The 12831-nt window shown below is 44.4% G+C and overlaps 1 protein-coding gene across 11 annotated transcripts in view; it reads left to right on the top strand.

Annotated features, from left to right (window-relative positions):
- ARID1B (AT-rich interaction domain 1B) overlaps positions 1–12831 on the top strand; it is an 836140-nt gene that overhangs the window by 611246 nt on the left and 212063 nt on the right. For all 11 annotated transcript variants that reach the window (XM_063917671.1, XM_063917678.1, XM_063917670.1 and 8 more), the window contains one exon: positions 3409–3655. In XM_063917671.1, the coding sequence (XP_063773741.1) occupies positions 3409–3655 (247 nt within the window). The remainder of the gene's footprint in view (positions 1–3408; positions 3656–12831) is intronic.

The following is a 12831-nucleotide window of genomic DNA, read 5'->3' as shown; positions in this document are numbered from 1 at the left end:
ACTCATAAAGCACCCCAATATACCTGTCCCCTTACCTTGTACCCCAATTTCTATCACTTTTCATTTTTAACCCCAAAAATTACATGTCATTGTTGGCCAAATAAAAATAATTAAAAACATGTTAGTGCCCAATTAGTGATTTAAGGGAGTGTACCAGGGGTTCTTCACCAAATCCCCATATTTTTAGCTTAAATAGGGATTTTGCACTACTTACTGTATTACCTGTTTAGAGATGGTGAAGAGAAATTTGCTATAAACCCTATGAAGACTTTTCGACAATAACTTTACACAGCTAATTGGATACTGAGTTATCGAAAATGTGATAAAAAGCCCTGATTTTATCGTGAAACTGCGTTCTCGTGGCTAATTGGAACCCCCCTATATATTCCCTATATTTGCGTATATAAAGTACACATGATAGAAGAGACTTCCTTTGGCTGGTTACCAACACCTCTCACAAATGCATTGTTAGGGGGCACTATTCTGGTCTGTTCTGTTCCGTATACAGACTCGGCGACACACATATACAAGTGTTGCATATCAAATTAATCAGCACAGTCTCCTGATGCATCGTAGTTGCATCGCATTGCGACTAAAAAGCATTTTCGGCAAGAAAAGACGCCCAACGCTAGCAGAGCTGCACAGGACCTGCCGGCTCAGTCGCGCCAGGCATCACACGCTACATGATGTATTGAGGTTAGATGTATGAGGACACATCTGTAGATCTCAGTATGTAATGCACATCTAATTTGAATATCCTCACAGCGATCAGCAAATAAAGCATGCTGGGACTTGTAGTTTCATAACAGCTAGAGGGCCACAGGTTGGCCATTCCTGCTGTTTTTGCAACATTGTTAAAACTCTTAACAGCGCGAAGTTTGAGTGTTGGTCATATGAGAGCTGAATGTGTGTTGAATTAGTTTGTATGGTACAGTATTTATTTATTAATGAACAGTTCTTATATAGCACAGTAAATTCCGCTACAATTTATAATTAAGAGCTAAAGCCATGTGCTTGCCTTTTAAGCACCATGTAGACTCTCCATAAAACTGTACTGTAATTGTGTTTTATAGCTTGTCAAATTGTTATGCTCTCACATTTTCTGTACAATGATGTTTCTGTGCCACTAGTGAAAATGGCTGTCAAATCCAATTGTGCCAATAAAAAAAATGGAGTAAAAGCTTGCGAGCAGAGGGAAATACATTGGCAATTTTGAACAGCAACTTGTCAAAACTGTCAAATAAGCTCACATGGAGTTTAGCCCACAGCCAGATTGTAAGCATCTCTTGCAGCCCCATCGCTGCACTCACTGCTCTTGTGATGTGTGTTCAGTTATTGCTTACGAGTAATAAGATCCTTCCCTGTCTTGTTTTTGGCGAGTCATCTTTTATTCATCCTGCTTTGTCAGGTTATTTGGCGGAAAGTATGTTTTCACCACGGTAAACCTCCTTCAAGGAAATCCCTCTCTCCATGTGTGAATAATCACATTTTAAAGGTTACCCCAGGTCAAGCCATGCTGTGGAACTGGAGCCTGCCTGCCGTCCGCCCGCCCTCAGTCCCCCTCCTTCTTCCTCCCATAATATATTTTAGGCCTTACACTGTGGCTTCACGTGACCTCCTTTGATTTTATGAATGAGTTACATCAGATTTGTGAGAACAAATCCCTGGAAGGCATGAACTTGAGGAAATGCATGGGACCTGTCACTCACTCCAGCACAAGTCCCCAGGGGATTAACAGAGAAGGAGAGAGGGGTGGGGGGATTTGTAAAGCTACCAGAATAGTGTAACTGTAATATTATAACATTGCTTTTTTTGTTTGTTTGATTGTTTTATTCTGTTATCTCCGCTGCTGTTCCCAGCACAGCAACCCCCACCAAATAGTAAATAGCCTTAATTTATTTCTGGAGCTTCTTATCTATACAGGGACAAAAAATAAAACAATGCTGTAATCGTATTAGTCTGAGCTGTTATCTTAATTGAAAACAGGGGGTTGAATCTGATTTCTCTCTAACTACACATAACATGCTTTAGAAAAGTCTCTCTCTACTGTCATCTTTTTTGTATTTGACCAAGAGAAACTTGCAGTGCAAAGCTCTTGTATAACACACAGTGTACATACTGGGCGGCATACAGCAAGCATTGCATTTATCCCGCCGCTCTCCACATGCATATCAGCATTTATTAACACCATATGCATAAAGAAAAATACAAAGGACAGCTCTTGCGGGAAGAGCTGTTCATTGCGATGATAGGACCTGGGGTCCTATCTGTGCGTGCAGCGTGGGGTGCTGGGAGGGATCTGGTTGGATCCCTCTCAGCAGGGTAGTGCGATAGAATCCCATAGGAAATGGCATTTTCTGAGGTTTGGACACATTTTTAGGCTTGCATTGCATCTCGCCCAGTGAGGTTAACAAACCAGGAAAACAGTAACCCGAAATAACATTTGGCTATAGATCCCTCTTTTTTTTTTCTTATTTAAAGGCACACTACCTATCAGAAAAAGCAAAAGCACAAAATGTATTTGAGATAATGGCATCACTACTTTTCAATCTAAGCTTGATACTCTTCTTAGTGCTTTTCCTTATTTCAATAAAGATGTCTTTGTAGGGCCTACCCTTCACTAGGGAGCTTCGAGAAGGTCAGAACGACAATCTGTAGGTGTGAATTCCGTTTCAAACTGACCCAGACAATCAGTGGAAACACCATTGACTCAAAGGACTACCGTGCAAATCATGTGATATTCAGTATACCGGTTGTTGGGATCCCGGCGCACAGTATACTGGCGCCGGAATGCCGACAACCGGCATACTGACACCTTTTCTCCCTCTTGGGGGTCCACGACCCCCCTGGAGGGAGAATAGATAGCGCACCCCACCGAGCCCGCAAGGGACTCATTTGCGCTCGCCCCGCTGTCGGCAAGTCGGTGGTCAGGATCCCGGCATCCGTCGGCTACTCATACTACACCCGTGCAAATCTAATATCCTAGAAATGTGTTCTGCTGAATTAGAATGATACTGACACTCTTTTCAATGTTTTAAATAAATGCAGGTTTTTACATTTCGGTTACATTTGTGAAAATGTATTTAGTATTTATATTATACAAATGTCTTGGTATTCTTAAATAATAGCATGCATACTGGGCTGGGACCCAACTTATACAGTCATAAAATGTGTGCATTCACTGTCCACAGTGGAATGGTTAATGTAATGTACATATATGTTTTTGTGTCTAATTTAGATAAACATACGTATGTTTTGTTATTAATATTTAATTATTTATTTATTATTAGTTAATTTTTTTATGCTGTTTATTTTATTTTATCTTCATTCAATTATTTTTCCTAAAGTTGTGCTTTACAGTGTATTTTTATCTGGCTCATCTAACAACCTCTCTTTTCTGTCTTGCAGGACTTATCTGGTTCAATTGATGACTTGCCAACTGGAACTGAAGCAACATTAAGCTCTGCTGTGAGTGCCTCAGGTTCTACAAGCAGCCAGGGGGAGCAGAGCAATCCAGCACAGTCACCCTTCTCACCACATGCATCGCCACATCTACCGAGCATCCAGGGTGGTGGGCCATCCCCATCCCCTGTGGGCTCACCTGTCGGGAGTAACCAGTCAAGATCAGGTCCTATATCACCTGCTAGTATTCCTGGTGAGTATTGATGGAAAAGTCTGTGTTATGTATGACCAGAGTAGAGTTTTGTGTCTACTGTATGTCAGCGGTTCCCAAACGCAGCCCTCAAGGAACCCCAACAGTGCAGATTTTAGGGATATCCCTGCTTGTGCACCAATGGTACAGTCAAACTGACTGAGGTATTAATTAAGTCACCTGTGCCTAAGAATGGATAACCTTAAAACCTGGGCTTTTGGGGTGTCTTTAGGACCGTGCTTTGGAATCTCTGGTCTATATACTTGAAACACTGCCTGTTACACTATCTCTTGTATAAGGTTCACAGATAATTGCAAGTAGAAGCATGCACACTTAATAAACATTTTTCTTATAGCTTTCATCAGTTTCTTAAATCTTTTTAGAGGTTAAATGTCAGACACGCGTAATGTTACATTGTGTGTCAGAATACAAAGAATGTAGCTGCAGATAATTTCTGTACATTGACAACTTAGTATATTTAATTTTCAAATGTTAGAGAATGAGGTAAAATGATGAGAGAACAACCCAGCATATATAATTTAAGAGAGAAGAGTTGGGGTGAAATGTAAGAGCCTGCGAGAAGCAGGTTGTGCAGACTATTACATTTCACCCTTGGTGTGAAGTCACTTGTGGAAGAAGTGTCACAGTCAAGCCTAGCATTGAAGTAACCCACGCAGGGAGACCACCATTTGCACAACAATATTGTGGTTTGCTGAGAATGCTCATGATATACTCTATGTGGTACACTGTAGGTTGTCTTAACACATATTTATGACTGAAAAACAACTACAAGAGGGCTAGAGTTTTCAAGAAGCCTCTAATTGGCATGTTGTATCACTAAGGATGTGTCACATTAGACGCTAGAAGTAGGGAATGGTAGAAGTGGTGTTGGTTTCAATATCTGAAATATAGTGTCCAAGTCCCTGACAGTTCTAAATGATAAGAATTTGGTGATCTGGGAAAAGGAATGGACGCTGAAGAGGACTGTGTACCATCCTATACTGCAGCCCTTGCTAGGATACTGTACGTCTGATTTTATTGTTCTATAGGATTTTTTTCTCCACTTTTTTCTGTCATTATTGAGGACAGTTTAACCCTTAGTATACCTGCCGTTTCTATAACAACTATTTTACTCCTGATTTTTCTGTGTGTCCCGCCGCATCGGATTACGATAAATACTGTGTAATTAGGCTAATAAAATGTTCTTTCAAAAAAACGTAAATAATAAACACTATACTACGTTACAAATGCAGAACGTTTTATATGTGAAAAACACTGGAAAACAACCAACACTGTGACATGCTAAGGACTGTAGCGATGGCATCACATGAATAGTGATGTATTACCGTAGTAAAATGATACAACCTTTTTACAAGAATATACAGTATCCAGTCGGATGTAAAAATATACACACTGTAATGAAGAAGAATATATGGCTTTTATTGGCTAACTACTCTTGTAATAAATAAACAAAATAGTTTATGCTGTCGTACCCTTACCAGGACGTATCCCTTCAGAAACCCAAAAAACATAATTTTAGTAATTTACCGCATCAAACAGTTGAGAATTTAGACAAAAAACCGTGGGGTCCTCTGAAGACCCCAGCTTGGTAAAGTACGTTGACAAGATAGGCTTGGTATATTAAGGGTTAATCAACTTTGTACATAACTCTTCTATATATAATGGTGCAATCACCGATTGGTTCCACAATTAATGCTTGTGGGTTATATCTGACCATTATATGTCTGATTGTAACTATTAACAGACCGTTATTATGTCCATATAACATTAAAGTGGAATCTGCAGTTTATTCTGCCCAAGATCATTTTAGGATTTTCTCTGACGTCCTAGTGGATGCTGGGAACTCCGTAAGGACCATGGGGAATAGCGGCTCCGCAGGAGTCTGGGCACATCTAAAGAAAGCTTTAGGACTACCTGGTGTGCACTGGCTCCTCCCCCTATGACCCTCCTCCAAGCCTCAGTTAGATCTCTGTGCCCGAACGAGAAGGGTGCACACTAGGGGCTCTCCTGAGCTCTTTGTGAAAGTTTTAGTTAGGTTTATTATTTTCAGTGAGACCTGCTGGCAACAGGCTCACTGCATCGAGGGACTAAGGGGAGAGGAAGCGAACTCACCTGCGTGCAGAGTGGATTGGGCTTCTTGGCTACTGGACATTAGCTCCAGAGGGACGATCACAGGTCCTGCCTGGATGGGTCCCGGAGTCGCGCCGCCGGCCCCCTTACAGAGCCAGAAGAGCGAAGAGGTCCGGAAAATCGGCGGCAGAAGACGGTCCTGTCTTCAGATAAGGTAGCGCACAGCACCGCAGCTGTGCGCCATTGCTCTCAGCACACTTCACACTCCGGTCACTGAGGGTGCAGGGCGCTGGGGGGCAGCGCCCTGAGACGCAATAAATCGATAAAAACCTTATATGGCTAAAATAAATGCATCACATATAGCTCCTGGGCTATATGGATGCATTTAACCCCTGCCAGAACATACAGAAAAACGGATGATAAGGCCGCCGAGAAGGGGGCGGAGCCTATCTCCTCAGCACACTGGCGCCATTTTCCCTCACAGCTCCGTTGGAGGGAAGCTCCCTGGCTCTCCCCTGCAGTCACTACACTACAGAAAGGGGTTAAAAAAGAGAGGGGGGCACTAATTAGGCGCAGTATAAATAATACAGCAGCTATAAAGGGGAAAACACTTATATAAGGTTATCCCTGTATATATATAGCGCTCTGGTGTGTGCTGGCAAACTCTCCCTCTGTCTCCCCAAAGGGCTAGTGGGGTCCTGTCCTCTATCAGAGCATTCCCTGTGTGTGTGCTGTGTGTCGGTACGTTTGTGTCGACATGTATGAGGAGAAAAATGATGTGGAGACGGAGCAGAGTGTCTGTAATAGTGATGTCACCCCCTAGGGGGTCGACACCTGAGTGGATGTACTGTTAAAAATTACGTGACAGTGTCAGCTCTGTATAAAAGACAGTGGTTGACATGAGACAGCCGGCTACTCAGCTTGTGCATGTCCAGACGTCTCATGGGCCGTCAGGGGCTTTAAAGCGCCCGTTACCTCAGATGGCAAATACAGACGCCGACACGGATACTGACTCCTGTGTCGACGGTGAAGAGACAAACCGTGTTTTCCATTAGGGCCACACGTTACATGACATTTCTGATAATATGAGTACCACCAAAAAGGGGTATTATGTTGGTGAGGAAAAACTACTTGTAGTTTTCCTGAATCTGAGAAATAAAATGAGGTGTGTGATGATGCGTGGGTTTCCCCCCGATAACAATTGATAATTTCTAAAAAGTTATTGGCAGTATACCTTTTTCCCGCCAGAGGTTAGGGTGCGTTGGGAAACACCCCCTAGGGGGGATAAGGCGCTCACACGCTTGTAAGAACAAGGGCTCTACCCTCTCCTGAGATGGCCGCCCTTAAGGATCCTGCTGATAGAAAGCAGGAGGGTATCCTAAAATGTATTTACACACATACTGGTGTTATACTGCGACCAGCAATCGCCTCAGCCTGGATGTGCAGTGCTGGGTTGGCGTGGTCGGATTCCCTGACTGGAAATATTGATATCCTAGATAAGGACAGTATATTATTGCCTATAGAGCAATTAAAAAGATGCATTTCTATATATGCATGATGCACAGCGGAATATTTGCCGACTGGCATCAAGTATAAGTGCGTTGTCCAATTCTACCAGTAAAGTGGTCAGGTGATACGGATTCCAAACGGCATTTGGAAGTATTGCCTTAAAAAAGGGGACATTTGGGGTCGGTCTTTCAGACATGGTGGCCACGGCAACAGCTGGGATATCCACGTTTGTACCCCAGGTCGCCTCTCAAAATAAGACGCCGTATTATCAGGCGCAGTCCTGTTTGGCAAGCGGACAAAAGGGTTCCTCTTTTCTGCTCGTGACAGAGGGAGAGGAAAATGGCTGCAGTGATCAGCCAGTTCCCAGGAACAGAAACCCTTTTCCGCCTCTGCCAAGCCCTCAGTATGACGCTAGGGCTTTACAAGCTCAGGCACGGTGGGGGCCCGTTCTCAATGAATTTCAGTGCGCAGTGGGCTCACTCGCAAGTAGACCCCTGGATCCTTCAGGTAATATTTCAGGGGTACAAATTGGAATTCGAGACGTATTCCCCTCGCCGTTTCCAAAAGTCTGTTTTACCGACGTCTCCCGCTGACAGGGAGGCAGTTTTGGAAGCCATTCACAAGCTGTATTCCCAGCAGGTGATAATTAAATACCCCTCCTGCAACAGGGAACGGGGTATTATTCCACACTATTGTGGTACCGAAGCCAGACGGCTCGGTGAGACCGATTTTAAAATCTAAAATCTTTGAACACTTACATACAGAGGTTCAAATTCAAGATTGAGTCACTCAGAGCAGTGATTGCGAACCTGGATACATGATGTCTCGGGACATCAAGGATGCTTACCTTCATGTCAAAATTTACCCTTCTCACCAAGGGTATCTCAGGTTATGATACAGAACTGTCACTATCAGTTCAGACGCTGCCGTAGGGATGGTCCACGGCACCCCGGGTCTTTACTGAAGTAATGACCGAAATGATGATATTCCTTCGAAGGAAGGGAATTTTAGTTATCCTTTACTTGGACGATTCCCTGATAAGGGTAAGATCCAGGGAACAGTTGGAGATCGGTGTAGCACTATCTCAGGTAGTGTTGCGGCAGCACGATTGGATTCTCAATATTCCAAAATCGCAGCTGGTTCCGACGACTTGTCTTCTGTTCCTAGGGATGATCCTGGACACAGTCCAGAATGAAGGTGTTTCTCCCGGAGGAGAAAGCCAGGGAGTTATCCGAGCTAGTCAGGAACCTCCTAAAACCGAACCAAGTCTCAGTGCATCAATGCACAAGGGTTCTGGGTAAAAATGGTGGCTTCCTACGAAGCAATCCCATTCGGCAGATTCCACGCAAGACTTTCCAGTGGAACCTACTGGACAAATGGTCCGGGTCGCATCTTTAGATGCATCAGCGGATAACCCTGTCACCAAGGACAAGGGTATCCCTCCTGTGGTGGTTGCAGAGTGCTCATCTTCTAGAGGGCCGCAGATTCGGCATTCAGGACTGGGTCCTGGTGACCACGGATGCCAGCCTGCGAGGCTGGGGAGCAGTCACACAGGGAAGGAATATCCAGGGCTTATGGTCAAGCCTGGAGACATCACTTCACATAAATATCCTGAAGCTAAGGGCCATTTACAATGCTCTAAGCTTAGCAAGACCTCTGCTTCAAGGTCAGCCGGTGTTGATCCAGTCGGACAACATTACGGCAGTTACCCACGTAAACAGACAGGGTGCCACAAGAAGCAGGAGGGCAATGGCAGAAGCTGCAAGGATTCTTCGCTGGGCGAAAAACCATGTGATAGCACTGTCAGCAGTTTTCATTCCGGGAGTGGACAACTGGGAAGCAGATTTCCTCAGCACGACCTCCACCTGGGAGAGTGGGGACTTCACCCAGAAGTATTCCACATGATTATAAACCGTTGGGAAAAACTCGACAGGTATTGCGCCAGGTCAAGGGACCCTCAGGCAATAGCTGTAGATGCTCTGGTAACACCGTGGGTGTACCAATCAGTGTATGGGTTCCCTCCTCTGCCTCTCATACCCAAGGTACTGAGATTGATAAGATGGAGAGGAGTAAGCACTATATTCGTGGCTCCGGATTGGCCAAGAAGGACTTGGTAACCGGAACTTCAAGAGATGCTCACGGAGGATCCGTGGCCTCTACCTCTAAGTAGGGACCTGCTCCAGCAAGGACCTTGTCTGTTCCAAGACTTACCGCGGCTGCGTTGACGGCATGGCGGTTGAACGCCGGATCCTGAAGGAAAAAGGCATTCCGGATGAAGTCATCCCTATCCTGATCAAAGCCAGGAAGGATGTAACCGCAAAACATTATCACCGCATTTGGCGAAAATATGTTGCGTGGTGCGAGGCCAGTAAGGCCCGACGGAGGAAATTCAACTGGATCGATTCCTACATTTCCTGCAAACAGGAGTATCTATGGGCCTGAAATTGGGGTCCATTAAGGTTCAAATTTCGGCTCTGTCAATTTTCTTCCAAAAAGAACTAGCTTCAGTCCCTGAAGTTCAGATGTTTGTTAAAGGGGTACTGCGTATACAGCCTCCTTTTGTGCCTTCAGTGGCACTTTGGGATCTCAAGGTAGTTTTTGGGTTCCAAAAGTCACATTGGTTTGACCCACTTAAATCTGTGGAGTTAAAATATCTCACAGGAAAAGTGGTCATGCTGTTGGCTCTGGCATGGGCCAGGCGCGTGTCAGAATTGGCGGCTTTATCCTGAAAAAGCCCTTATCTGATTTTCCATTCGGACAGGGCGGAATTGAGGACTCGTCCTCAGTTTCTCCCTAAGGTGGTTTCAGCGTTCACCTGAACCAAACCTATTGTGGTGCCTGCGGCTACTAGGGACTTGGAGGACTCCAAGTTGCTAGACGTTGTCAGGACCCGGAAAATATATGTTTCCAGGACAGCTGGAGTCAGGAAATCTGACTCGCTGTTTATCCTGTATGCACCCAACAAGCTGGGTGCTCCTGCTTCTAAGCAGTCTATTGCTCGTTGGATTGTAGTACAATTCAGCTTGCACATTCTGTGGCAGGCCTGCCACAGCCAAAAAATCTGTAAATGCCCACTCCACAAGGAAGGTGGGCTCATCTTGGGCAGCTGCCAGAGGGGTCTCGGCTTTACAACTTTGCCGAGCAGCTACTTGGTCAGGAGCAAATACGTTTGTAAAATTCTACAAATTTGATACCCTGGCTGAGGAGGACCGGGAGTTCTCTCATTTGGTGCTGCAGAGTCATCCGCACTCTCCCGCCCGTTTGGGAGCTTTGGTATAATCCCCATGGTCCTTACGGAGTTCCCAGCATCCACTAGGACGTCAGAGAAAATAAGAATTTACTTACCGATAATTCTATTTCTCGTAGTCCGTAGTGGATGCTGGGCGCCCATCCCAAGTGCGGATTGTCTGCAATACTGGTACATAATTATTGTTACCAAAAAAATTCGGGTTATTGCTGTAGTGAGCCATCTTTTCTAGAGGCTCCTCTATTATCATGCTGTTAACTAGGTTCAGATCACAAGTTGTACAGTGTGATTGGTGTGGCTGGTATGAGTCTTACCCGGGATTCAAAATCCTTCCTTATTGTGTACGCTCGTCCGGGCACAGTATCCTAACTGAGGCTTGGAGGAGGGTCATAGGGGGAGGAGCCAGTGCACACCAGGTAGTCCTAAAGCTTTCTTTAGATGTGCCCAGACTCCTGCGGAGCCGCTATTCCCCATGGTCCTTACGGAGTTCCCAGCATCCACTACGGACTACGAGAAATAGAATTATCGGTAAGTAAATTCTTATTTTTTGAGCCCATGGATTTTTTTCTTATTTGTTGGTAGTTTATTTGAATAAACACTTATTGCAAAGGACTGTTATATTTTACATGAGTAGATTTTTTCCCCTGTTGTTGCACTGATGTTAAGTAAGCAGGAATGCTGAGATAATTGTGTTCTGTCTTCATTCATACCCCTTTCACACATGAACCCCAGTTTTAAGTCCGCTCAGAAACCCGGGTCACTGAACACAGGTTGAAGCCGAGGTTTCAATACTCACTTCCCTTCAGACAAGCAGCTGAACCAGGGTTATTTCCAGATCGTCACTGTTCATACCAGACCTAGGTCTTTCAGTGATCCGGGTCTTCCATCAGGCAGTGGACGCTTGGAGATTATAGCAACTCCAAGCAATACTGTGCTTGCCAATTGGATAATTTTAGGCATGACCAGGGGCGGATTGTCCATAGGGCTCACCAGGAAGATTCCTTGTAAGCCGACCAGGGCCTGTTTCATGTGTTGTCATGTGGCCCCACCACCCATATGACAGGCAGCCCACTGCACTCTTTACACTGATTTGTCCCCATTTCATTCTATTATTCCATCTCTGCAATACAGCAACACTACCATCCAGTGAAGCGGCCATTGTTAAGCTGTATGTTATACATTTTGTGCTGCCCATGTCGGGAGCACTTCTACAAAATTTTACAGGGCCACTTTTAGTTACCAATCTGCCCCTGGTCTCAGACATAACTGTGTGCAATTAGGACCTATCAGGAGGAATCCCACTGCCTTCAACAGACCCCACCCCCTCATCAAACCGCTCCCCCATTACGGCTGCTTCCATAAATTTCCCTGGCTAGTTTTCCACCCCAATCCACCGTTCAACCCAGGTCATCGTGACCCGGGTATTCCTTTCACACTACAGGTGACTTGGGTCGGTCCTAAGAGTAACCTTGATACTCTGTAGGGTCGTGCACCGGGACTCCGACCGAGGTATTTTCTGTTCATACAAAGCCGAAACCCGAGTCGATTCATTTGCATCAGAGAAAAACCCTGGTTTTTGGTGTGTGTGTGTGTGTGTGTGTGTGTGTGTGTGTGTGTGTGTGTGTGTGTGAGAAAGGGGTATTAGACAGCAAACCTGGACTCCCTGCTAACTTTTTTTATTTTTTTTATAAAACACATTGACCGATTCTTTTAATTACATGGGTGCCACTGGAACGCACCAATATTGCTTCCACTTGAACCACTATGTAATGTAAAATAGCTGTTCAAGATAAAGCAGTGCGTCGTTTGGAAAGTTACAGTGTCACTCGTATAATATTGTCTTGATAATTATTTCCTTTAAAAAATGTTAAGTAATGTGTACTTATGTAAACAGTTAAAGAAAATAATAACAATATTTTTCTAATTTAAGTTGCTAAATGCAACATATGGTCTATTTGATTATTACATTTGCACCTCTCTCTCTCAGCAGAGATGAGGATATCGCTTGCCGGGAATGGAGTATGTTTACAGTCAGCTACAAGGCCCCATGTGGCAGACACTAACTTGTGGTTCTAAATAGATGTCATTCAAAATGTATTACCAAACCAAGGTCAAAGTAAACTGATGGCAATGACTTATGCATAGTGTGAAATCTTAATCATCTCTGAAATGTGTTCAGCCACCAACAGCAGATAACATGTTTAGTAAAATTGTTTGGAAGCCTCTTGTAACCATTTAAACACTGAATATGCAAAACACATATTGCATTTCTTTGTCTGTAGTAAAAGCCTTACAGCAAAAGCTACTGTATGCTTCTTACTTGCAATCTTTC

Source organism: Pseudophryne corroboree, chromosome 4 (assembly GCF_028390025.1).
Source record: "Pseudophryne corroboree isolate aPseCor3 chromosome 4, aPseCor3.hap2, whole genome shotgun sequence".
Classification (NCBI taxonomy): Eukaryota; Metazoa; Chordata; class Amphibia; order Anura; family Myobatrachidae; genus Pseudophryne; species Pseudophryne corroboree.
This window is presented reverse-complemented; position numbering and strand designations above follow the sequence as displayed.